Source organism: Natator depressus, chromosome 8 (assembly GCF_965152275.1).
Source record: "Natator depressus isolate rNatDep1 chromosome 8, rNatDep2.hap1, whole genome shotgun sequence".
NCBI lineage: Eukaryota > Metazoa > Chordata > Testudines > Cheloniidae > Natator > Natator depressus.
The window spans coordinates 24247549-24275251 of NC_134241.1; the positions used below are offsets into that span (position 1 = coordinate 24247549).

The window sequence follows — 27703 nt, forward strand, 5'->3', positions numbered from 1 at the left end:
CAGAAGTAGCAGTGAGGAGGCCCACCCACAGCACTGGTTGCCAAAGGCATCATGAGCCTGATCCTCCAAGGTGCTGAGTGTCCTCAGCTCCCACAGAACAGAGAGTTTAGCAGAACTCTTCCATTTTTAACTCAAGAGTCTCTAGTGAAAAGAACATTACATTCATGTTGCAATTGTTCAATCAAATACCAAAATCCAGTCAGCACTTTCATTATTCTCAGCCTCTTCATCAGTTCTCAAAGTCCTTATCTTGGGTTTCAGAAATGTACAATCCAGGGTTTTGGGTGTGATTCTGCTCTCTCTTATAGTGAAGTTAGAATGGTGCAAAATCTATATAAGGGAGAGGAGCTACAGAGCCATTGCCTTTCACAGAGGAACTACCCTATTTTTGAGCTCTAGTGCAGATCACGGAGGTGTTTCAGCTTCCCCAAAACAGGGCCCATATTCGGCCAATTTATCTTCACACTGAAGCGATTACAGCAAGTGACTTTTTTCAGTTTGCCCTCCTCTGCATAGTCTGCTGTGGGGTGACTCTGCAACAGATGCTACAAAGCAAAGGCAGTGAGAGCCCGGCTGCTGAGGACATGGCTCCCCATAGCTGCTTTCCCAGTCACACCAGGGCTTGATTCTAGAAAGCCTGGTGGCTCCTACAGCTGCTGAAGAGATTTACATATTCTCCATACCACTGCAGCCCAGTGTGAACACAGGCTAAAAGTCTGACCTTGAAGGAATCAATAAAGCAAACAAAGAAGTTTGAAACTCTCACAAATCACAAACAAGTGTAGAAGTAAGTACAATCAATACGTTCCTCTTTTTTCACCGTTTTAGCAATAAAAGTCAGCAAGTGAGTAGTAAAATACCCAAGAAACACAGTCTACAAATATTTTCCTTAACAGAGCTATTTACAAGTAATACATGGCATCTAGAACTAGGAAAGAAGCAAAAACCAACCAAGCAAACAATATAAGCCCTATTCAAAAGTCTCCAAATTTTAAAAGGTTGCAAAGAGCAGTGCATAGACCTTCTCCCCAAGCCGAAATCCAGAGTTTGTATCTTTAGAGAGTCAGCAGTCACTTTTCATAGCTGTAGAATATTGTTCCAGTTCCACCCTGCTTGTTTGGCATAAGGATGTACCCATCTCCTCAGGAACAGGAAAGGGAAAACCAAGGGAAACCACAACAAGAATCAAGAGTTCTTATGAACTAGAAGAAGGAGATGTAACAAGCAGTTGCAAAAGTGGCTTGTTTAGGACTGCAGCTGCTTGACTCTTGTCAGATTTAAAGAGCTGACCCCTATAAAGGCATGCTGGGAAAAAATTCTTATAAGAAGGCAGCCCTGGCTCAAGGGGAGTTAATAGGATCTAGAATGTCATTAAGGAGGGTGTGTCTGTGTTTTGTATACTACTGCTATATCACTCTCCTATTTGTCTTGTCTCTTTTTCCTTTTCTTTCTAGAATCCTGCCCCTTCTGTTTTTTATTTAGTTCTTATGCTTTGGTTCCTTACTCCTTATCTGATTCTAAGTCATATCATTGCTTTCTTTTACAGTTCCTTTTCTCTCTGATTTCTGCAAAGTCTATTTCTTCTTGTTCTAGATCCTTGTATAATATTGTTGCAGGACTTTCAGTCTTTTCTAAGATGTCCTCTGTGTGTCTCAGAATTTTTTTTAACCAGGCCCTGTGCTATTCTTCCTCAACAATGTTTTAAAGAGGAAATTTTTTCTCTAAACCCCCACCTTCCTAAGTAGCCACCAAGTTCATGTGATTAAAAGAAACCCCTTAATTAAAAATCTTCACGTTTTCTTATGCCCTCAGATCTTCTTGTCTCCTTTTTTGTTCTGGTCTATTATTTCTCCCTCAAAGTAAAAAAACCTTTCTTCCACTATAATGGTGGGTTTTCTTTTGTTTTTTGGAGATTGCCAGGGGTTTAGTTTTATCAGTTGGGAGTTTCAGGAGAAATGTAGTGAGCAGTGTTTGTGTCAGAAGGAAGAGTGCTATCTGCCTTCTGTCTTCATTGAACTTACTCCTTAGATAGTGAAAGCTGATGGAGAATGTTAAGGTTGGGCTAGTTACTGAAGAGTCCAGGAGCAGAAAATATAAAAGGCTTGTGTCTGTGTTAGACTGGGAATCATTCAGTGCTCCCAATACAATTTCATTAGTGGTAATAATGGTGTGAGTTACAGGGTAAATAAGACACCAGCATTTTTGCCAATATGTTCTCTAAGCCTGCCCCAACCAGGCTAAGTGATATGGTGGTGTGTATGTCCCTGTCTACACAAACACTTCCACTGGTGGTATAGTAACGATGAGATAGTTGCACCCAAACGTTTCATTGTAGCAGACAAGACCAGAGAGAGAAGATCTAGTATTGATGAAAATTCAGAGTCATTTGAAAGCTTTAGTTGCTTGAATAGTTTTAAACCCATCAAGTTAAAGTGGATTCAGAATAGGTTCAATTTTTTACAATTCCAAATCTAATTTTGTCTACTACAAAAATCATTCAAAAGACATTAGAAGTGTCCCTCTCACCCTTTAAGATAGTTAATTTTGTTTAAATGCCTCTTTTATTCAAAATCTTACTAATATGTTATTACATAATCCTCCACCAAACCTCTTATCTAAAAATAGAGAAGGCACAGGGCCGAATTCTATTTTGTCATACTCAGAGTTGCTGCAAACTTCCAATAAGTTCTTGGACTGTAAGATACAGTGGGCTGAATTCTGCTCTCAGTGAAGTGATACAAACCCAGAGTGACTTCACTGGTTGCCAAGGAGTCACTATGAATTTCCCTCAGCTAGCTCAGAGCAGAATTTGGCTCATTGTATTTGTGAGCTGCAGGTGATCTCTGTGTGAAATACAAAACTGTGGGCATTCCACTCCAAAATATGACAGCCACCAGCTGAGAATGCATCTGGACCCTGATGGAAGCCCATTTTTATTCTTACAGTAATTACATTTGCTTTTATAATTACAATTACAATTAGCATATCAGAAGCAAATTCAGTACCGATAGCATAGGAAAGCAGGGCAGCGTTTCGATTGTATTCCATTTAAAATGTGTGTGTTTTAAATATGAATCATATTGTTTGGTTCTTCACAGCTCTCTTTATTTAGTAGGCTCAGATCCTGAAAGTGTTCCATGGGTCCCTGGGTGCCTCACAGAACCCTCTGGCATCTCACTGACTTCAAGAGGGAGCCAGGGTCCCCCAGTACAGAAAAGGACAGGGACCTAAGTCACTTGGTGTGCGTGCCTGTTGTACAGTATCCAAGAGCTTTTGCAGCATGACAGTCACAGAGTTTAACAGGGATTATTTCCTATATAGAGCTGGTCAGAATTTTTGATGACATTTTGATAAACAAATAAAAACACTTTCCAATTCAATATTTTTGTGAAAGCTTTTTGCTGTTTGTTTTTTCAAACAGCTCTTTTTCCTAAGCCACAGAGTGATATGGCTCAGACAGCAGAGGATTCTTATTCTGTCTTTAAGCAACATTCCTCAAGTGTAGAGGAGCCTGATGTCTTTCCAGTAGAAAGGATTTAGTTCCCTGTGATTACATCAATCAGAATATGTTGGACATGTTTAATGAGTATCCTGATGTGGCTGAAAGGAGAGGGCAAGTAACTGATTATCATTTGTATCCACATGTCTTCAATGTTTCCTAGAGCTACAGAGCTGGGCAATAGGGATGGGAGAGAGAAGAGACAGCTGAACTCAAACACAAATATATTTTAAATGTCTTGCATTTCAAGATATGAGGGTTTTCCCCCACTAGCATTTACACATTTTTGCACAGTGTTGCAGTCTGATCTCAGTAGTCACAGCAGCACATCTTAAAATAGGACAAAACAAATATGATTGCACAGGAATGAAGGAATATCAGTTGTTTTTGTATAAAAGCTGCAAAGATTGCACAAAGTAAGTGGAGAGACTGCCTTCTGCTCACAGTTCCACAGGGGCCATTCCAGAATTATTCCATTTAAATTGCTGGGTTGGCACCAGTGTATCTAAGAGCAAAATGTGGCTTTAATCATTTAACATAAATAACATAAAATAAATATATTTTGTCAGAGGCTCTGCAGTGTCAATCTGCATTTTGATGTGTCGTATCATGGAACTGCATTGATATAGCAAGATCGTAAATCTTTAAAAGAGCCTTTTTTTTTTACCTGCTGAGATGTGATGTTGGAGTTCTGTGTTTCTTCTGCAGATGTTAATAGTGTTAGTAACAGCTGTGGGCCCAACTATGCCAATTCCTTACCTGTTTTACATGTTGGTGATGGAATCAACAGATGTTGGGAGCAATGTAGAACTTTGGAGAGAAGGTTATTAAATCGAGGGCCAGACAGTGAACCTCTTATACTGACTGGTAAGCAGTTACGCAGAAGGTTGGTCTCGTTGACTTCATTGGGACTACTCGTATGAGTAAGTGTTCACCAGTGTGAGTAAAGGCTCAGTAATCTGGCCCAATTGGAAGTAGATTTAATATTTTCAATGGTGTTTTGGTTTTAAATGTATATCTGTGTCACTGGGATCTAAAAGAGTGTCCTTAGAGTCCTTTTGCCATTAGGTCAACAAACAAAAATAAGAAAGAAAGCTTTATCAATTATTAATTATTATTATCTAAGTTTTATAGTGTCTAGGGTTTAGATCCTCAAAAATAGTCAGGTACCTAACACTCGTAATGGAAGTTAGGCCCTTGAATAATCTTTGAGGATTTCAGGCCACTAGTTAGTGATTTCATTTATATTGTGTAGCACTGGTAGGAATGTCACATATTCATAGGTCTATTAATAAGAGGAAGGGGGGAAAAGAGTAGGAGATATGCTTTTTTCTTCTTTAATGCTTGTCCAGGCATATTGAGCTTTGGCACTAATTTCATTTTTATTCCGGGGTGATGACAGCAAAATTCTATATCCTTAGCCTGGTAAATTATAAAGGAAATAAGATCTATCACATTTTTCTATCTGAAAGTTTAGAGTTTATTGCCATTATTTGCTTTTTACTTCACTGTACTGACAGGAAAAGTACATAATCTTAAGTGAGCAAAGAAGACAGCAATAAGAACAAGTACAAATTGTTTTAAAGTTTGTTGTATCCAGGCACATACATAAGATGCTCATTTTAGTGCCATGCTACAAGCTGCACTGACAGCAAAATCACATATCCACAGTACAAAGGAAGGCAGATTCATAGATAATTTCAAAGTGATTTTTAATTAGAAATATCCAGAGAAAAATATACACACAAAATTAATAATACGCACACAGCATTCCTATAAAAACAGAGAAGGCTGGAACACAGAATTGCATACATTCCAAAGCGATGTTTACTTTATCTTTTCTAACTGGAGGTAAGGGCCTGATCCTGCAATTTGCTGAGAGCCTCCTGAGTTGTGCCAAGAAAACCCTAGCAAAGTCAATGAGAACTGAGGGAGATCAGTATCTGGATGGAATAGACTTGTGGCTGCTTTGTGGGCATCCAAAGAGTATAAATTAGTTTAGTTGTATGACCTTAGTTAGTCCTAGACTGCACCTTACTATTCTATGCCATACAGCACCTCCTGTTTAGTTTTGAGTCATTGTGCAAAGGTCCACACGCATGGGTCAGACTGCAGGCATGGGGCAGTGTTTTTCATTGTGCTGCAACATCACAAATCTGCACTGCCAGCAAAGAGGCCATGTAAAGAAGCCAGTTTCTTTTGCAATTTGTCAACTCAGCTAACAGTGTTTGAGATTTTGTCTTAGGTGCGCTGGACAAGTTTGCTTTATTCTATTCCATAAAAGCAGGGATTAACATAGCTTGCTAGTTGTAATAGTTCATATATTTTCTTTCTGTTTAGTGTTTTGGGCAAATTTCACCACTGCACCCTAAGCTCAATGCTCCTTGTCAAAGAAAACTCTCAAAAGGGAAAATCCAAATAGAGAAAATTAATAACTGCAGCAACTACTCAGAGCTTAGCTGTCACAGAACCCCATCCCCACACACAGACTTTATCAATTTAATTTGAATGAGAGCCACAGGTTGTTGCCTCCTCTTGCTGCTGTTCCTTTGGCCAGGGTCTCTGGTAGTCTTCATTGGTAGCTGAGAAAAAGTTGTATTATAAACTGGAGAATAATTTACAATGATAGTGTTGGTAAAGACAGTCCATTGCAACACATCAGACCAAGTCCTAGGCTTCTATCTGCCCCTTTTGCATTGCTTAAGTAGCAAACAGGAATCTTTAATTTGGTTTAAGCAGCTATTTGAGGTTTCCCCTCCAGAGAGTTATACCAGCTCTACCTCATGTTCCTCAGTGTATGGGGGATGTCCAAGGAACTGGCCATTAACCGCTGGAGCAATAATGTGTCCTGGCTGCTGGAATAGGCCACTGAGGTGTAACTTAAAGCAATCGGATGCTCCTTTTAATTGCTCCAGTTGCCATCCAGCCACTGCCTAGGTCCAGGGTTGGGAGCATAAAACTATCTTGTCTCTCTCCTTTTATGTCTTCTGCTGAGTACAGCTCAACAGGACCCAAGAATTGGGACTAATTAATATATTCCACCTTGAATCTGTGATCAAGGATTCTGTGAATGCAATGCTAAATGAAGATATGCAGGTGGGCCCTTGAAAGTAAGGGAGAAGTTAAAATAAAAGGAATCTCCTGTATTTTGTGGTGGCAAAAATCCCCCAATTGTATCATCATCTGATGTGAAGAGCATGTTCTTTCATAGCATGTAGGGACAGCGGTGCTGGAACAATTTGTATAGTGGGGGTGCTGAGAGCCATTGAATCAAACTGTAAACCCTGTATATGATGGAAACCACTTCAAGCCAGGGGGATGTGGCAGCAACCCTGCCCCCCCCCCCGCCCTCGTTCCAGCACCTATGGTTAGGGATACTTATTTCTTAAAATTTGTGCTATACTAAATAAAGAACTGCCCACACCATGCTCTGGGAATACTTCACTCTTAAAAATACACCCTCCAATAAACAACCTCCGGCAAGTACCTGCAGATAACCCAGCCTTGTAGCAACGTAAATATAACAAAGATTTAATAAACGCATTGACAAAATCACCACCTCCCCTCCCCTCAACCAACTCCTTATACAAAGGGATTTCCTATCTTTGCATTAACAAGGGAGGAATAGAAAGAAAGTTAGTGTACCTTCTGCCAAAGCATCATCAGCAAACAGTGGGCCTATTTTTCTTTTCACTATGGATGTCTACACAGCCTGGGGGAGCGAGCTTCCCAGCCTGGGTTGACAGACTGGGGCTAGCAGGACTTGGCTAGTGCTCTAGAAACAGCGGTTTGAAGTTGCAGCTTGGGCTGGAACCTGGGCTCTGAAGCCTAGGAATTGGGATGGGCTTTGGAGCCTAAGCTCCAGCCTGAGCAGCAACTTCAAAGCAGTGCCCACACCGTTATTTTTAGAACACTCTTGTGAGCCCCGCTAGCCTAAGTCTGTTTACCTGGGCTGTGTAGCTATACCCATTTCGACCAGCTAGACACCATGGTACCTCCACGACTTCAGTGTACTGAATCCTGATTTATACCAGTGTAATTCAAGGCAGAATTTGGTCTGATCTATATATGTCAGAATGCTGTTTATTGACAAGTGATACGATGAAATAACAAACACTTTTTAAAAAGAATTCTCCTGCACTGGGGAAAGACTAAAGCTAAAGACAAACCACATTGTGTGTCTAGCAACATTGCAGTTTCGAAAGCAGGGCAGAAAAGCAGAATGGGATAGTGACTCTAAGCGAAAGTAATAGCTCAGGCTCAAACAGTCAGTCTGTTTAGAGAGAAGGATTATTATGATTAGTGCCAGTGCACATGGATAACCCTCTTTCTTTTTCTGTGACACATCCGTGGATGATCCCCCCTTCAAACCTGTGTGCTGCTTGCAGTGTAACTGGAAAATACAAAAATCAAACATCTGTGTTCCAGATACACATAGCCCCACAGTATGTATGCCACTGATAATCCATCTGCAAAACATGTTACTCTTCAGTTACTTGACATAGTGTGGGCAGGGGGCTTGGGATTCAGGAAAGAAACGGGGGCGGGGGGGGGGGGGTAGAAACAGAGAGAGAGAGAGAGAAAAAAAGCATTATCTGTTGTGCAAATAGAAGCTTATTTTTCCCCACTGCCTTCTGTTTGTCTTTTTAGACCAAATTCTGCAGGAGGATACACATACACAACTTCCATCGATTTTTAATGGGAAATCAGCATGTGCATCCATGAGCAGAATCTGGCCTTTGTGAGAAGTGTGCGGTTCTCTTTCATACTCTAACAGTGATACGGAATACTAAGAAGATAATTCTTTTACATCCCTTTTGTTTAGCAAACATAAGACATATTGTCAATACCAGGTTATCTGGTTATCCGTAAGTGCATGATATTAACTATAGATTACCATCGAATAGAATAACTGTTTCAACATATGCTCATCTCTTAATATGCTAAAGGCCCAATCCTGCAGCTTCTGCATTGAAATGAAGTCCAATGCATGGAGCAGCTGAAGAATCAAGCCATAAAACTTCTACAATAAGACACTGGGATGTTCTTAAATGAATGATTGTCATAAAAATAAATGTCCAAATAATGAATTTTGCAGAGTTTTGTCACCAAAATTAGACAGCCAACAGCATTTTACTGTGCTACACAATTCAAATATAAAAACATAGAAATGGCCATATTGGGTCAGACAATGGTCCATCTAGCCCCGTCTCCTGACTTCTGACAGTGGCCGGTGCCATATACTTCAGAGGGAATGAAAAGAACAGGGCAAGTGTTGTCCAGTCCCAGTTGCTGGCAGTTAGAAGACACCCAGATTATGGAGTTGCATCCCTGACCATCTTGGCTAATAGCTATTGATGGGCCTATCCTCCATAAACTTATCTAATTCTCTTTTTAACCCAGTTATACTTTTAGCCTGCACAACATCCCCTGCCAAAGAGTGCTGCAGGCTGACTGTGCGTGGACTGTGCATTGTGTGAAGAAGTAATATCACAACTCTGTTTTACAATACAAGTATTCTTAATCTAATGATATTTAAATTGTTGAAGACTTCAGTCATCAGTTTCAGTCATTCTGTTTCTGCAGAGGATGATGGAAAAAGCTCTGTAGGTTTTCACTAATTCACATCCACAGAGATTATACTCAATTTAAGTGCCAATATTTTTATCCATAACCCTGAAACATAGGTTCTTGGGACACCTTCCTTCCTCAGTTTCTGTAAGCCTCAAGCCTAGCTATGATGATAGTAGACAGAACTGAGCAGTATCAGTGAATCCACTGGATTGTAAACTCTTTGGGGTATGGGCTGTCATTTGTTCTGTGTTTCTACAGCAACCAGCACAATAGGATTCTTGTCTAGACTAAGGCTCTTACTTTCTAAGGTAATATAAATAACAAATAACAGACTCACATGGTAGAAGAACTTCAGTGGCAGGAATTGAGAGAGAATTAAGATAGAACTGAGCATAGATATCTCCTTGGTGGTTAAGGAGCCCCAGGAGAGTTCATCCACGCTTAATAAGCACAGTCAACCTGTTTTCAGTCTTTCTGAATCAAGCAGGATAGGAAAACATTTGACAATGAACTGGGCATTGTCTGGATCCTTTATAAGGAAGGCAAACACAGAATGCATCAGTGGGTCTGTCTGAATTTTATGGATTTCATGGCCTAGTTGGGTTCGGAGAGGGGTAGTTTGGCAAGGGGAACAATGGAAGAACAGATGTTGATGTCAGTGATCAGTGATGGCCAGTGCTATTCTGCAAATTATGAGAAACAGCAGCGTTTCATTTTTATTAAACATAGATTATGCTATAAAAAAGTGGCAGTTCTAAAAAAAATCCTAGTTTTAGAGAAAATGTCTGTCCTCAGCCATCTGTATACAACTTCTGTTGGAACCAATGGGATTTGTGTGCGCATATCTGAGGGTAGAATTTGGCCTTATAAGCTGAGGCACTGACGTAGAAGAGAAGTATTTATGTCTACTTAATCTCTTTTCTTCTGTGTTCTCTCATCTGTCTTTTCTCTCTGGTTTCTCTTCTGATCAATTGTCTTTCCCTCACCCAACCCCCATATATAATAATGGTAGCACAACATTATACGTAGAACCTTTTTCTGCTATCAGCTTCTATCAAAGCTCTGAGCCAAATATTGCCTGAGATATCTGCATGTATCTTTCATGTCATGAGAGTGGTGCACAGATATACACCTGTGGACTGACTCTGGCCATTAGCATGTCTATGTGTATTATTTTTGTGACTACTTTAAACTGTGCAAAGAGGAATACAAAAAAAAAACAAAACCCCTCAGAAAACCAAGAAGAAAGGCAGGAGGAAGCCTAATTTCAGTATGTTGAAAGAAACTGCAACCATGTGTCTCAAATCTCACAGCTGAGAATCTGGTAATGTTTTCTCCCTACAGCATTCTGACTCGAATTGCAACCTGAAGAAGCGAATGAACTCCACAACCTCTCAGATGGACCAGTCTCCTGAAGCCAGCATAATATCCAATAGTGCATCTCAAAGTCAACCGATATCTATTCCCCCACCAGCACTCGGAGGCACTAGTAAAATAGACCAATATTCCAGGATCCTCTTTCCAGTGGCATTTGCAGGATTCAACCTGGTATATTGGGTTGTTTACCTTTCAAAGGACACTATGGAAGTGAGTACTAGTGTTTAATTGCATTCAACTGTTACAGAATGGAAGTATGCTATGGGGGGCCAGCATTCTTTTTAATTCAGCCTTGGAACTTCAGTTACTCAGTTCTTTGCAGCATGGAAATTTTTAATAATACATATTAGCAGCCAGTGAGAATGGTGTGTTGAAAACAAGGAAGTAATATTATTCATAGGGGAGAAATTAAAACCTTTTCTTTCAACATACTTTGAGCAGGTTGGGGGCAGTTGTCTAAGACTGTATTCCTAGCAAAAATATATATATAATTTTATTTCTTTCATCACTTAATCTTGCTAGGTGTGACAGGGAATGGTATAGTATTTGTTGAAGCAGTGCAATGAAGGAGATAAGAACCCTAATATAGCCTATGATTGTTTTAAGATGATGAGTTTATTTTGCATGGTCTCCTAAAAAAAAAAAAAAAAAAAGGAAAGTTTAAGATGCATTCTAAACATTAAACAGTAGGGGAAAAATGGCTGCACTTGCATTGTACACTCTCTAATATTGTTCCATCATTAATTTATATCTATATCTATCTACCTATCTATATATAAAAACCCTGGTGCATCTTTTTACCGCAATAAAGTTTGAATACACACAGGCACATACTCCCACCCCTCCACACCCCGTCCCCCTTTGCATAACTCTGTTTAAAAGATTTAGTCTTATCTGCATTAAATGGCACAATGTCTTGTCCTTTGTATTCCCGGCCTCATTCCTAGGTGGCGTGGAAAAGATGCATATGATGCAAATTAAATGCTCCTGGGATAATCTGTCAATGATTAGTTTATCATTTCCAGGCAGTCATTAAAACCCTAAATCTTTCTTCTAGTAGCTTAAATTCTCCTTTGAATTTACTCTCTTTCACCTAAATACAGCAGATGGGCAAAAGAATGATACAAACCATGAGGTGTTTACTTTGTTGCCATGTTGTCTTTGAACCACCTAATACATTGCACTGGATGTTATGAATATACTCTGCTTTGTATGTGAGAGTTACAGAGAGAATGGCCACATTTGGACAATATTGAATACACAACAGAGAGCGAAAACATATATACTTCTCTCTCTCTCTCTCTCTCTCTCTCTCACACACACACACACGCCAATCAGAAATATTCAGGTTCCCCTAAAACAAATATATAAAATACATAATTACATGAACTGGTAGTATGAGAGTTTGGGGGACAGATCCTCAGCTATTGCAAACTGGTATAAACTCCACTGACTTTATTGGAGCTGTTCTGATTTGTACCAGATGAGGATCTCGCTCTGAAATTCTAAATTGAGGTATGGAAAATGAAAGACTATTGTTGTTTTCCCACAGTAGCTATGGAAAATTTAAGTTGAACCAGGTATATTACCATAAATATTAACCCTAGACTTTTCAAAGGCTTCTCAAATTGTGCTGACTGCAATAATTTTTCATGTGTTACTTTTAAATGCTCCCAAAAGGCACACACAACTGAGAAATTCTTTTCAATACTAGCTTTATAGTATGGCAAAAATCCTAAAGCAGAACTACAAAAAGGGAGACTATTGACACTTGGTCAGTGTTTCAGTATTTTTCAGACACCTCTCTGTAAATTATATTTTGCTTTTCGTTTACTCATGTGTGAAAAATGATGGCTTTGATATTCATTGTTAGAATTATAATCTACTATACCATCTCACTAACTTTTCATTATTGCCTTAAATGCCTATAGTCGTTTTGCTATATTAATCTTTTCTACTCAAGCCATAAGTGAATTCTGCAAAGCCCGGGCCATATAAACAGGCTAATTCAACTCAGTTTCAGGATTAGGCCCAAAGTTACTAAACAGGGATATGCTACTGAAATAAATTGTTTAAACAAGTTGAATCCTGCCACAATATCTTTGAACGTCATTAATATTTTTCACACCCTCGCTACATTGGACCAGTGTATAACTTGTATAAGAAGTCAATGGAGATTAGTCAGTAGACTTGCATCTACTTTACGGAAGTGGCACATTCGGTCCATAGAGCCTTTCTTTTCCAAAAAAAGAAGCAAACTATGCACATTTTGATATAACAATCCAGTTTTATTAGATTTTTTAAAATCAGTTATTTATTACATCTTTTTAAAAAATAAATACCTTAGTATTATCCAAATATCCATTCCATGTGCAAACACTCTGGCACATTCTGTATAGTAATATTATCAGGGATTAGTGTCCCCAGTCATGAATGTGCTTAAATGCTTTGCAGAACCGGTGAATAGTTTCACTAATCATAGAGCAAAGTTACACACATGCTTAAATGCTTTGCAGGATTAGGGCAGACAGGAGATCTAGATCACTGTAATATGGACCTTATGAAGTTATAGTTTTAATTATTTATCACTTGGGCTTCACAAATTAATAACAGCTTGCATGTGTGTTTGCATTTTTTTTAAAATAAATCCACTTTGTACAGTCAGATCTCATAATCTAAGCAAGGGTAGTCTGGATAAGTAGTTGAATGGGCGATCTTTAAGGAAATCATACAATAGGTGTTGCAATAAGTGGTGTTGTTGTTTCTGAAAGTGGTACTTTTACCCCTTTAGTCTGTAGTCAGTCAAGGTTGCTCCAGTATGTTTTATGGGGGAGAGTGTGGGGCTAGAACTACTGGGTCAGATCCTCAGCTGATTTAAACTGGGTGTAGCTCCATTGAGCAAGGTCAACGGAATGATGCTACTTTGTACTAGCTGAGAAACCGACCAACCATTTTTTAGATGAGACTTAACAACGAGCTCTGGTTCACTTGTAATAAAGACCCATGGCACTTTTTGTAAGCGCAGGTGTGTTAACACAGATGTCTTGGTTGTTTTCCAATTCAGATCATTATATAGTCTGCCCAAATTCTTCTTTTTATTTCAGTAGGCTACAGTATTCTTCTTTACCTCATGACCTGGAGTCAGACCCTCATCTGGAGTGAATCCGCATAGTTTCACTGAAGTGAATGGAGCCATGCTGATTTACACCAGCTGAAGATCTGTCCCCTAGACTTTTGGGAAGCATTGCTGTGCACTATCAAATAGTTACTGCTTATTGCCCAAATCATAAGTGGCTGCATTTTAGCAGTGAATGAAGTGATCCCTGTATAGTTTGCATGGTGCGTCAGTTAATAAAATTTGTAAAGCACTTTGGGATTCATAATGAGGTGCAGTGCTGTATAAATGTTAAATCATTATCATTAAATAATTTTCTTATTAGAGAACAGTATAATTCTGGAAAACGCAGTTAAAAAGGAAAAAATAAAAATATTAAATGCACAAATGCAATAATTAGATTTTTGTATATTGAAAGAAGTGCCTTCCCATGTTTACGTATTCTGAATGTTGTTTATATATGCAGAACAATAGAAAATGCCATGAGGGAAAAATATACTATAAATACAAACAAAATGATCAAGGGAAAAATGTTGTCCTAATGTATACATAAATCATATCAACTTCAACAAGCTAAAAACTGTAACTGAGCATTTATGCCCATTGGTCACAGAATACCACAGGATAAATTTATGGTTCCTTTGTACCAATCCATCTGTTCAAGGCAGCGATAAACCCAGTGGATCCAAGCATTGGAGGATTTCTCCTGGAGAGAGGAATCCATTGATGGCAGAGTGCTGACACAGCAGGTCCTATGTTGTACAGTCCTCCTAAGATCTGGATTATGGTGCATGGCTGGGGAAAGTTGGTGCACTGGGACGTTACTGAATCCAGCTGAACTCTGGGTGCTTGAACAGACCCTGGCAGCCTTCCAAGCTGGTTTGTTTTATGCAGTTGATAATTCATGACATCAGGAATGGGGGTTGCATAAATGGTGTAATGCCAGACCCTCTTCCCCTTACTGGTCCTGTGCCAAGTACAACTCAGCTGGATCAGAGAATTTCACAAATAAGTTTAGCAAATTTTTTGTAAAATTGCTAGTTTGATCTATGTTGGGGGTCCCCTGAGACCTCTTCCACACGGTTACCAAAGAACTCATTTTGACTCCAGTCTCATCATTCAAGCTCCTTTATTTTGCATACATCAAAGCTATGCTGAGTTGATCATATTCAAGTATAGGGGGTGGATACAGGCAAAAGTTTTCCTTACATACATCTTTGCCAACACTAACAACACATGCATTCTTAACAATACAGGGCATCACACGCTTCTGGATTGGTTTGGTTACTCTGCAGGAATCAATCCCTGTACAGCATGCTCTGTCCACACATTGTGCATGCACGACCTACTTTTTACCTCATCTTACATTCCAGGCTTATCTTGTCCATTGCAAACGGTACCCTGAAATTCCCCCTTATCTCAGCTAATGCAGACATCCTGTCTCTACCCAACTGATCAATTTACCTCGCCCGTCATGCTCACTAAGAAATGAGGCAAATAAGTTACTTATGCCCAGGCCTACATTACATTTAAGTAAAATGACAGAACCCTCTGAAATGAAAGAAAAGCAAATGCAAGTTAAAACAAGATGATTTTGGGGAATTTTCTGTTCATGAAGAAAATAGGGTAAAGAGAAATGATTCACATCTTGGCTAGATCATGAGTGAAAATGAGTTTTCTTTGTCCCTAAATAGCAATTATCCATATCATAAAACCACCACACAGTTTGGTATTTTTGACACACTTGGACATTATTGCTCAACACCTGTTCAGGGCTGGAGTAGCAGTGGTGTTGCAGGGCCACAGTTGTATCAGCAGAGTTGTGAAATGAAGCTAACACAATGTTCTGCCTGCTGTTTGCTTGGCTTTACAGTTAGTGATTTTAGAATCCCACTGATTTTTTCCTCTCATGCAATTCGTAACAGGAAAATTGAAGTGTTTGTAATGTTTTATATAAAAAAAATCCTGAAACCACAGATGTCAGTTTCTAGACCAAAATGAATTTTGGTAGCCATGTTATAAGCCTCTGCAAAGATAGATTTATAACTGAAATGCTGACAGATGTTTAACTGCAGCAGCATGGATGTACCATTTATAATGTGAAAAATCAAAGCATTAAAACTACTACTTTAAGAGGACTTATTTCCTTTCTATGTAAGGTCAATTTGTAATTAATTTAGCTGCAAAATATCAGAATATGACTTCCTCATCATACCTACATGACACTGGAATACTGCCAACTGTATTTGCATGCACACACTCATCCGCTGAGTACAGTGGGAGGCAGCATTCCAAAACCACCAGGACGGACAAGCCAGATACAGGGATTTATGAGTGGAGAATCTAACAAATTTGAAAAAAATATTGGTTGCTTCAGCGAAAGCTGCCCTAGTCCTGAAATAACCCTAACTATTGGAAATAATATGCGAGGGATAATAAATTCCCCCAAATAAACTTTGTTCACGCAGTTCTATATGAGACATACTGTCCAAAACCAAAGTGCAATTAATAATGTATTAGAAAGATAGCAATTGCCATTAAAAATTCGGACTAGTGGTCCATCTGCTCCAGTGTCCAGTCTCTGACATTGGCTGGCTGCTTCAGAGGAAGGTGCAAGAAGCCCTGCAGTGGGCAGTTATGGGAACATCTGCCCCAAAGGAATCTTTCTCCATCTTTCACAATCAGTAAGAGTTTGATTTATGACCTGAAGAATGAGGATTTATATCCCTTCCCAAATTGTGGAGGGTTTTTTTTTGAAACCTCCATATTGTAACTCTGGCTGTTTTTGTTATGCGCATACCTGGAGATGAGCATGGTGGGGTAGAGGAAGGAAGCTTTGCAGGGGCTTAAAGGCGAAGATGTAGAGTTTGAATGTGATGCAGAAACTGCACAGAGATGTGAGTGAGGAATTGATTTTAGCAGCAGCAGAGTGGATAGACCAGCAGAAAGAAGTGTGAGAACTGGAAAGGCGTTTAACATAAGAACGGCCATACTGGGTCAGACCTACGGTCCATCTAGCCCAGTATCCTGTCTTCTGACAGTAGCCCTGTTAGGTGCCCCAGAGGGAATGAACAGAACAGGTAATCATCAAGTGATCCATCCCCTGTCGCCCATTCCCATGTATAATATGTTAACATTCATAAAACCTCGCTGACCCTTGGAATGTATATAATATCATGCTTCATTTTAACCACTGGAAAATAAAATGAACTGCAAAAGAACTAACCAGAGTCATTAGCATGCATACTTAGAATTCAGCTTTGCTGATCCCAGTAGTGAACATTGTTTCTAATCCTGAGAAGATTCTCCCTTACAATATGTTGCTGGTTTAAGCCTGCTGAGGCAGCTGGGAAGCAATAGCTAAGTTGTGTTGTTGATTGAGTGCATTGTTGGCAGCACATGACTGAAATTTCCCTTGTATCTTTTCTTCCAGTTTTTTGAACCCACTGCAATGCATCTTCGGAATGACTACGAGCCCAACTGATATACGCAACACCGCTTTGACAAATCACTGGCCGTCTTGTAGAGCTCAGTGACTTCAGAGGATGAGTGTCTATCTCTGCCTGCTGTAAATGTAAAATATCACGTCTTTATGCGGGACACCATCTGGAAATGTAGACTCTTGGCCGCTTGAAGGGACAGACTCTACGCAAAGTTCTAAGGTGTTGATTCAGAGTGCAAGCTCAAGTTCTTATTTTGTTAAATGGTTTAGGACTGAGTATTATACTTGTTCTAATTCTATTATGAATGTTTGAAGGTAAATCTTGAATCAAAATTGAGATTCCTTGTAACATCTCCCTTAAGTACTTTTAAGGGTACTAATGAAAACCTGATTCTGAGCTAGCGTGAGTAGGCTCTGCTCCATTGCAGTCAATAGGGCTGTTGTCAGTTTACACCTAATATCTGTTGAGCTGTCCTGTCAAAGAGGGCTGAACCCTATCCGGTTTTCATGATGAATGCTGCACACTTGTTTGTATCCTTGTTTTTATCATCTTGTTTAAATGTAAACTTTAAATGAAGATTCATACACTGTTGTAAAAAAAATCCAAAACCATATGCCAAGCAGAATGGGACAGGACATGTAAACCATTGCTTATGAATCTGATCTCATAAATTAGGATATTGCACTTTATCTTGCCAATACACAGATAAGTACTACCAGCAAGTTTGGTGTCACTTTCATCCCCATTAGATTTGAAGGTATTTACAATTTGATTCACACTCCTGTAACAAAGAAAGGTCTAGTCTTTGTTGTAGTATTTATGTTACATATTTCTTTGCTTTCTGACATTTTATTATATACCCACCCTTCATCTCCATTACCCTTGTTATTTAAGAATGTAATTGGAGAGAACTTACCCAATGAAATAAAACCTGAGCCTTCTTTCTAGCAAGCCCAGTGGATACTGGTAGGCACTGAGAACAACATGCAGTAGAAATAAACTAAGAACTCCTACATTTATATTAAACTGTTGTTAAACTAAATGGAATTAAAATGAATGGGATTAGGTGCTGTTCATAGATCTAAGCATTGCAAAGGATTTCTTGTTTCATCTAAACCAAACCTCTTTATCACTGAGTTAATATTCAGGGACTAGATTTTCAGCTCTTGTAAGTTCTCCGTGCTTCACTGACTTCACTTGAGCTATGCCAATTTACACCATCTTAGGATCTGACTTTAGTTGTCTACTTTCCCCCTATTTTAATAGGCATGTAGCTTCTCCTGGTCTGGCAACCAGACAGCTAACACTAGGTCAGATCCTTAGTTCAATTTCAGCCTCCACCTGTGTGTACTTTATGTGGGTGGAGTAAGTTTCATGCTCAGTACACTTGGGCTAATACAGTAATTGCAGCCGACACAGAGAGATGTCATTATATGCAGTTTATTTTATTCCAGAGGCAACAGACTGGCATGTTTGAATGTACTTGTAAGTGTACTGAATTATTTCCCATTTGCTCTGAAACCAGAATTGTGAAAGCTTTCCCCATTTTTAGTCTCCATACAATATCTTCATTAAACACGGACCCCCCCCAACTTTGTATTTTATAATTTGTAAATATATTTACTTGACAAAGAACAAACTGCACTCCAGGGGCCCAAAGGTTATTTGTATTTTAAAGTGGATATTTGGCTTGTGTAACTGTAGTCATTTTTGCTTTACAAACACGTTTATATTAATAATACATACCCCCTGTGAGTAATCTACCACAGGTTTCAAAATAATTTTGGACAGCCTTGTTTATAAAATATAAATGTATAAAGGTGAAAGGAAAGCTAAACTGGAATTGAAAAAAGCTTAATTTTGTATTTAACTTTGTTTTAGTTAAAACAACTCAATCTAAACATAAGCTGTGAAACAAATCCTTTCAAATGCCTTTGAAAAAATGTGCTTGACACCTACAGCTCCCCCTGATTACAGTGTTTTAAGCTATAGGTTGGTTCAATGAAACTTATCTAAACTTGGAAATAACGTATTAGCGCCTTCACAACTGACGTTGAGCTCTCAGGTTTTGACCCATATATATTCTGTATAGTATGGGCCCAAATTCTGTTCATCTGACTTCAGTGGGATTTCTTTCTTACCTGTGCAGGGTGAACAGCAGTTGCCTCTGTGTATCTGCTTGGACACTTGAGCATATGTAGCTCAAATTAAAAGAAATTAAGGGAAGTAGTTAATTTTCCCTTGCATTTTCTAAAGGAGGAACAATCCTGCTCATAATTACTACTCCATATACACTGCTTTTATAAGACGTGAACCATTTAAATAGGAATAGTAGGAACTAGACAGTGGTGCTGTAAGTAGTTCCGCTCACCACTATTGCACCCCCTTGTACTGGGGTGTGGGATGGCAGGTGCTCCCTGCCTCAGTTTACAAGGAGTAGCAACTGGTCCAGACGAGGGTGGTCTGTACTATAAGCTCAGCATACAATCCTTAAATGGTTAACTCATAACTGCCTTAGAATCTGGCTATCCATTCTTTTTAAATGGGCAAACAAAAATAAAAGACACACATGTGGCTGCAGTGCTATAAGCCAAGGACCAGATTGGACCGAACCTGGCCTGGCGCTGGGGTTCTGAGTTAGCTCCTTCATCCCAGCACTACCCTCAAAGGAAGCAGGTAAGCCTTCTTAATTGGCCTGCTGGCTCCCTATTCACCCATATCACCTCCTGGTCCTTCTAGGCCAGGGGCGGGCAAACTTTTTGGCCTGAGGGCCGCATCGGGTTTCAAAAATTGTATGGAGGGCCGGTTAGGGGAGGCTGTGCCTCCCCAAACAGCCAGGCGTGGCCCAGCCCCTGCCACCTATCTGACCCCCCCAGCTTCTTGCCCCTAACAGTCCCCTTCAGGACTCCTGTCCCATCCAAGCCCCTCTGCTCCCTGTCCCCTGACCACCCCCGGAACCTCCGCCCCTGACTGCCCCCCTCCGCCCCATCCAACCCTTCCTCTCCTTCCTGACCGCTCCCCCAAGACCCCTGCCCCATCCAACCACCCCTTCTGCCTGTCCCCTGACTGCCCCCCACTGCCCCATCCAACCCCTCCTCTCCTTCCTGACTGTCCCCACCAGGGCCCCTGCCCCATCCAACCACCACTTCTCCCTGTCCCCTGACGGCCCCCTGCCACCCCATCCAACCCCTCCTCTCCTTTCTGACTGCCCCCCAGGACACCTGCCCCATCCAACCACCCCTTCTCCCTGTCCCCTGACCACTCCCTGCCACCCCATCCAACCCCTCCTCTCCTTCCTGACTGCCCCCCGGGACCCCTGCCCCATCCAACCACCCCTTCTCCCTGTCACCTGACTGCCCCCCACTGCCCCATCCAACCCTCCCACACTGGTGGCTGGCGGCACGGCTGCACCAGGACAGGCAGCTATGCTGCCCGGCTGGAGCCAGCCATGCACCGGGTCAGGTCGGGCTCTGCAGCTGCACTGCCCCAGGAGCTTGCAGCCCCACTGCCCAGAGCATTGCCCAGTGAGCTGAGGGTGCAGGGGAGGGGGAGCAGCAGGGGAGGGGCCAGGGGCTAGCCTCACCGGCCAGGAGCTTAGGAGCTGGGCAGGAGGGTCCCATGGGCCGGATGTGGCCTGTGGGCCGTAGTTTGCCCACCTCTGTTCTAGGCCTCTGGAGGACTACATCTCTCAGGTAGCACAGCTGAAGTGGGTTTTCCTTAAGCAGGGGTAGTCAGGACACAGATGCTTCCAGCAGGGAGGCCAAGATGGCCTGAGACACCCCCGCACAGGCACTTTGAAAAGCTAGAGATGGGAACAGGTATATGCCTAACAGGATGCTCGGACCAGAAGACACAAGAATCTTCATGAATAATGAAGAAAGATCCTGGGTTTTCACAGCTTTCCTTAAGTCCTAATAAAAAGTGAGCTCTGATTTTGTACCACAGACTATTCAAGATGTGGATTTGAATTAATCCAAAAAGTGGATTTGAATTAATGAATGGGAAGCCTGTAACCATGGTAAGTGGGGAGAAAGATGACTAAGAACAGAAAATGGGGCAGAATTATATTGTAGATACAGTGGAAAGCCCCTTACAATAGAGAGGTTACCTGTACCGTTATAGGTGGTCAGCGTTTTTCATGGTTTATAAACTGAATAAAATTCCAGCCAGGGTTTTAAAATGTGGAACATAGGGATTGCCATAGTAGATCAGATCCGAGGCACACCTAGTCCAGTATCATATCTCCAGCAGTGGTCAGTACCAGAAACTTCAGAGGGAGGTGTGAGAACCCGACAGGAGGCAGATATGGAATAATCTACCCCCACAGTAGGTCTCATTCTAATCTCTAAGAGTTATAGATTGGTTTAAACCCTGAAGATTTAATGTCTCTTCCAAAGTTTGTATTATCATTTATTATAACAGCAGACCCAGAGTTATCTAGAATCTTTGTGAATATTGCTAAACTCCTGGCCACAATGGATTTCTGTGGCAATCAGTTCCTTAATCTGATTCTGCATTGTGTGAAAAGAAATTCCTTTTTTGTTTTGAATTTGCCCCCTTTTAATTTCATTGAACATCTCTTCCCTTGTGTTTTGAGATAGTGAGAAGAGAAGCTCCCATTCTACTTTCTCAATGCCATTCATTTTTTAAATATATTTGTATCACGTCCTGTCTTATTCACCTCCTTTCTAAGGTAAGCAATCCCAACTTTTTCAGTCTCTCTTCATGTTAGAGATGTGAAAAGTGACTGCAAAAATGCAATGTTGCTGTAACATATCTGCTAAGTTTACTGAGGAAAAAACAAGTTATTCACAATATAGAGCCAGCATAGCTGTGGGAAGAGTAAGCTTTATTCCATTTTGTCTTACATATCCTCAGCAATATTGTCACCTGAATACTGACTCCAAAATGTGTTGCATTGGTGATATACGTAGTATAAAGATTACTGCTTGATTTTCAGAAATCAGGTTGATATTCCCATGCTGGAATATTGTGTGTTATCTGAATACATTGGACATAGAAGTTACCGACAAAGTGTAAATATGACACACACAGGCATTCCACTTTTGCATTCTGATTTCTGACCATAACTACACAATAAATCTTTCAGACCATCACTTAAACAGGAGCTATTTCCTTTAAAAAATAATAATAATAATAATAATAATAATAATAATAATAATAATAAAAGTCACCTACAAAAAGCGGAGCAAACAAGCACGTTTCAACATACCTTGAGAATCCAGTTTTGTCTCCCTTGTTTACCAGGCACCACCTAGAACTCTAAACCGGACACAGATATTTAGTGGCTGACTAATACACTGCAAGTCAGAAAGCCATTACACAGAGCACCTCACCCAGGGATATTTACATATTTGTATGGGAATCAAAACTAGGCACAGCCCAAAGTAGAGGGATGTCAGCTGTGTGATTTGAACTGAAATATTGTCATAATCAGCCTCCATTCAAATTCAAACAGGATCCACAAAGCCGCATTACTCCCATAGGGCCTGACTTCTGCTACCCTGACATTGAGCAATACCTTACTGCAGGAGTACTCTCATTGCATTGTTAAAATAATGTAACTCTCTAAACAATGCAAACATTGAAATGGGTCCTTTCAATTCTTGCTGGTCTAGCTCATTTCTGTGTACTGATATTCTTATTTAAATTACCTCATGGTAACTACACGTGAACAGTTATGACTCCCCCTGACCTGAATCTTGGCAGTAGTTTCACAATAAGATGTGTTCTTCAGATGCGAGCTTGTTCAAGCTGCTGAGGCTGCATACCCTTGTGAAGCAGTTATTACAATGAAATTTCTAATCCCCTTTTGAAGCTAGTTTGGAAGGGCACACACAACTCTATCCCAAAGGACTTTGATTGATGCTCTACTCAAGGAATGTAGTATATGACACTGTATGCACCATTGTTTAAAAGGGTTTCTTTAGCTTTTTTCCAAGTGATGATCATTATCAAGTGAATTAAATCCAAAATTAAACCAAGCAAAACTCAGTCCTGCAGGTTGTATCAGCTCACTCTTACCTAATCTCACCTGATACTGTTCTCACACAATTCTAATCATTATGAATGTGATGGAACAGCATGAATTGAAGGGACACTTTTCAAAAAATATATTGTTAAGAAAGTCTCTTTCTCAAGGATGTTATAACAAGAATGAAAGAAAACTACTCATTAAGAGCTAGGCCTAGCTACCTGTTATACAAGTATGCAGTGTGTGTGTGTGTGTGTGTGTGTGTGTATGGGAAGGGGAGAGACAGAGAAAGGACCCTCCTTGTGCTCTTGAATGGAACACATAAGGCACTCCTCCTTAATTAGGGTCTGATCCTGTAAGCTGCTGAGCACCTACAACTCCCATTGACTTAAATGAGGATTGGAGGTGCTCAGCACCACTCAGGATCAGGCCTTTCCTTGCTAAAGGCACATGATGCCCTCCCAAAGAAGGTGAGGAAAGGCCAGAGGTTGGCTGCATGGGGAGACGTATGCCCTTTCAGAGTTTCTTAAAGGTATTTTTAAGTTTTATGACTTCTCCTATTTGTAGGATTCTCTCTATGGTAGCATATATGTATCCTTTTTTAACAGCAACAACAAAATGCCCAAAAGGAAAGCTGCACCTTCAACTTGAACTTAAGTAACTAGAAAAGCGTTGAAGGGGAAAATTCTCAGTTAAACTTCTTAATACAGATGTTTTCTCCTGGAACACACCAGGTCTACTGCAGATATAAGCTCTGCTTGTTGATACACATAAATTCCAGCATTTTCAGTCTCGTCTTGGAGAGATCTGTGATTATTTTCAGGGTATAGTATAGCCTCTGTGTCTAGAAACATCTTGTTTTCCAGTTCCTCAGGTTCCTGAAACTTCTTTGATGCCTCCAGTTTCTGAATCCTACAGTTCTAGAATCCTCTAAAGAATGAATCCAAAATTCAGCTCTACAGGAGAACCTCGATTTTACAAACACCAATCACTTCCACAAACCTTTTTCCTGACTCAGAGGGAGAAATCACATCATAAAAGTGATGTTGATGAAGAGTAAGTCGACATACCTTCACATCTTCACAGTCTGATGCCCTCAGTACATTAGCATGCATCACTTTGCAGTAGTTTGAAGGGTGAGGAAGAAATTTTTCCCCAAGTCGGACTGGCAGTGACTTTGGGTTTGTTTCACTTTCCTCACAGCGTGGCATGCGGGTCATTTGCTGGGATCATCTGGGTATCTCTCACTTAATCTATTTCCTGCCACTCTAAAGGCCTCAGGTATTGGTGCACCTCAGTCCCTCCTATGTGCTGCCTGAGGCATATAATAGTTTAATCTTCTGAGAACTGTAATACCTTGGTCTAAATTCTGTTGTTGCATTCGGGGGCCAGTGCTGGGTGGTATTGGTGGGATGTGATATACAGGAGGTCAGAAGAGGTGGTCTCTTCTGTCCTTAAATTCTAAGACAAGAAGAAATTGATGCAGTGCTCCACACTGCAATTTATGCTCAGTAACAATTGTAATTTTGAGATGTTCAATTTTATGAACTGCTCAATCTCCAATTAGTTTGTAAAAGAGGTTCTGCTTGTACTGCTCAACCTCAAATCCAGGGACTTTTATGCCTTAGGTATAAAAATAAAGAGTGCTCAGCTGGTGTTTGTGGCTGGCTACAGTGCTCTTTCAATAATTCTTCTCAGTTCATGCTGTGTTTCTTCCAGCTTCAAACTGCCCAAAAAGAGCTCTTGCATTTTCTTATGATTAAGTAATACACATTTTTAAACAGATAATAAAATCTTCAACCATGTTAAACATAATCATATAAAACTGTTGTATCACAAGACTTGTATTTCATAAACCAAAAAGTATATTTTCACTAAACCAAAGCAGAAATGCTCTGCAACACTACCCAGTGAATAGAAATGTGTGACTTTTCCAGTTTGTGGGAAATTCTACAATTTCTAAATTTGTTTTCACTCCGAATCAGAATGAACAAAAAAAAAAATTGCCCCGTGAAATAAAATTTCAGAAAAGATTCTATTTCATGTCATTTGAAACATTGTTCTGATAACATCAAAATGTGTATTTTCAACATTTCAACATTTTAATTTAAAAAAAACATAATAAAAATAAATTTTTAAATGAAAAGTAACTTCAAAATCAAAAGCATTCAATTCTGAAAATGTCAAAATAGAACATTTCAACCTTATCAAAATGCTTTTTTTCTGTTTTTTTTTTTAAATAAATTTTGTCAATATTGATACACTTCTCCAGGAAATTTTGATTTCAAAGAAATGGCATTTTTCTGGTGGAAAAATGTTCCATCAGATTTATTTTTTACCAGCTTTAATCAAGACCTTTCACAGTAATTATTATAATATCTTGCTAAGGACACTAGTAGTAGAAAATGGGTGATTTTACCATATGTGGTACCATACATAGGCACAGCAACTAGGACTACTCTCAACTGGGAACAAAAGATGCAAAAGAGAGAAGGTATACTGGTATCTGAATTATAACATTTCTGTCTTTGATCCTTGGTCCTATAGGTCTGTGTTACTGATCAGTGCTTTTACAAGGAGATAATTAGTGCACGACAATTCAATCTGCTTTTACTATCATGTTCCCTGAAGCCACTTTTTTTTATTTTACCACTGATATTAGAATCCATAATTATTTTCATAGATTTTTAAGTACTAGAGTCAGTTAGAAGTCAAGCATTGCACTAAATTCTATGCTTCTCTTAAGAAATAACTGATCCTTCTATTTTAGATATCATTGGATATTTTATATTCAACCTTTGCTCTAAAGTTTTGTTTTTTTAAAATTTTGTCTTCTACACACCGTGTTTTAGTAACATTTCTATAGCGAGGATGTTAATAATTTGGATTTAATAAAGCTAGCAATCCATATGTTAGTTACTGTGGTACTTGTCATAATCCTAGTGGTAAGAACAAGAATATCAACCTTTATAATCAATGCATGTCTTCTCAAGTTTTAATTGGTCATAAAAATTCCTTTGGGGCTAGAACTTGGGATATTAAGTTTTCAACTTGGAGATTGTAACGTTAGGCAATACAGTCAAAACTTTTCTGCCCCCTGATTTACTCATACATATATATATATATATATATATATATACACTAGATGTTAGACAATAAAAGTTTGTATGCATGTAGCTCAGATAACTTACATTTTTAAGTAATAACGATAATTTATAGGTACTTAACATTTGGAAGGTAGGTAGCATACATGAAAGTATCTTTCTAGCTAATACTGTTTATTGCACAAAACAGCTCTAAGAGCAGTGTCCATGACTACATTGAAATGAGCCCTCCAATGTTATTATAGAGTTAATCAAGTTTAAGAAAGTTCCTAAATACAGATGTAGGCCAAGAACCACAGCTGGTGTAAATCAGTGCAGACCTACTGAAGTCAAGAAAGCTATAGGTCTGTCACAGTTACAGGACTAGCTGTACCTAGGTGTCACAGTATTCTCACATTCTTAGACCAGGTCCTGAACTAGAGTACCCTGTGGGTCAACTGAGCATACCCAGCAGGTGCAACAGGATTTGTGTACCTGTGGTTATTCCCTCTGACTGTTTGTGTCCAAGTGGCTTAATGACACAAAACAGCCTTCTTAAATCAAAGTATTGTTTCATCTTAAGAGTAGGAATAACATAAGAGAAAGAGTGTTCTAAAACAATGGAAAGGCTACACATGTGACTGTTTTAGTGAAGGTTTATCATCCCCTGTCCTGGAAGCCTTAGAATATCATAGAATCATAGAATATCAGGGTTGGAAGGGACCTCAGGAGGTCATCTAGTCCAACCCCCTGCTCAAAGCAGGACCAATCCCCAATTTTTGCCCCAGATCCCCAATGGCCCCCTCAAGGATTGAACTCACAACCCTAGGTTTAGCAGGCCAATGCTCAAACCTCTGAACTATGCCTCCCCCCTTCTTATTTCCTAACCTCCTGCTATTAAACTAAACTGACATATTCACACTATAAACAGCCCAATGACTTAATATAGTCATATGGTAACAATCCCAATCACTATACAGTATTCATGAATTATTAGCACCATGTCCTTCACAAGATCTACTGGTTAAATATTAACAAGCATTTTTACAATTTTGTAAATATGTACATATCAGATCTAGAGCCCAAGCACTGAATTACCCAGTAATCTAGTGTGTCAACTCCCATAGTATATGCTGCCAAGAGAGGATTTTCTTTTGTTAATTAACTTAGTTGTGAATATAAAAAGAAAGTGTAACTGCAAAAATATATTCAAATCACAGTGCATTCGGTGATTAAGGTTATAAAAACACATCTATACCTTATGTTTTTGCATCCAGGAATAGCAAAAGTCTACAAACAATGCTGCAGGTGATTACTCATGTAGTTGGGGGCATATCATCTCCTCAGTGGAAGAACTTCCACGGATGTCAGCGGGAGTTGAGCATATACACTGAGGTCAATGTATGGCCTTATCTGTGCACCAGTAAAATATAGTCACGACAGGGGGAGTTGGGAAGTTCAGCTTTACCTCTGAATTTTAGGGCTTTTGTGGGCTTATCTCATGTTCTTAATTAGTCTTATTTCAATTAATAATTTTAAAGTTTGGACAAGGAGAATTTTTTAGTGGGATTCATGGGTAGAGTGAGATCTCAATAGCACTGTCTATATTAAACCACT

The 27703-nt window shown here is 39.7% G+C and overlaps 1 protein-coding gene across 2 annotated transcripts in view; it reads left to right on the forward strand.

Moving 5' to 3' along the window:
* GABRA6 (gamma-aminobutyric acid type A receptor subunit alpha6) overlaps window positions 1–17205 on the forward strand; it is a 29667-nt gene extending 12462 nt beyond the window's left edge. The window contains exons 9-10 of one of the 2 annotated variants that reach the window (XM_074962112.1): window positions 10418–10660; window positions 16999–17205. In XM_074962112.1, coding sequence (XP_074818213.1) covers window positions 10418–10660; window positions 16999–17049 — 294 coding nt within the window. In that variant the 3' untranslated portion in view covers window positions 17050–17205. Of the gene's footprint in view, window positions 1–10417; window positions 10884–16998 lie in introns of those variants that run through there. The other variant, XM_074962111.1, reaches the window with a different exon arrangement.
* Window positions 17206–27703: the final 10498 nt, after the last annotated feature.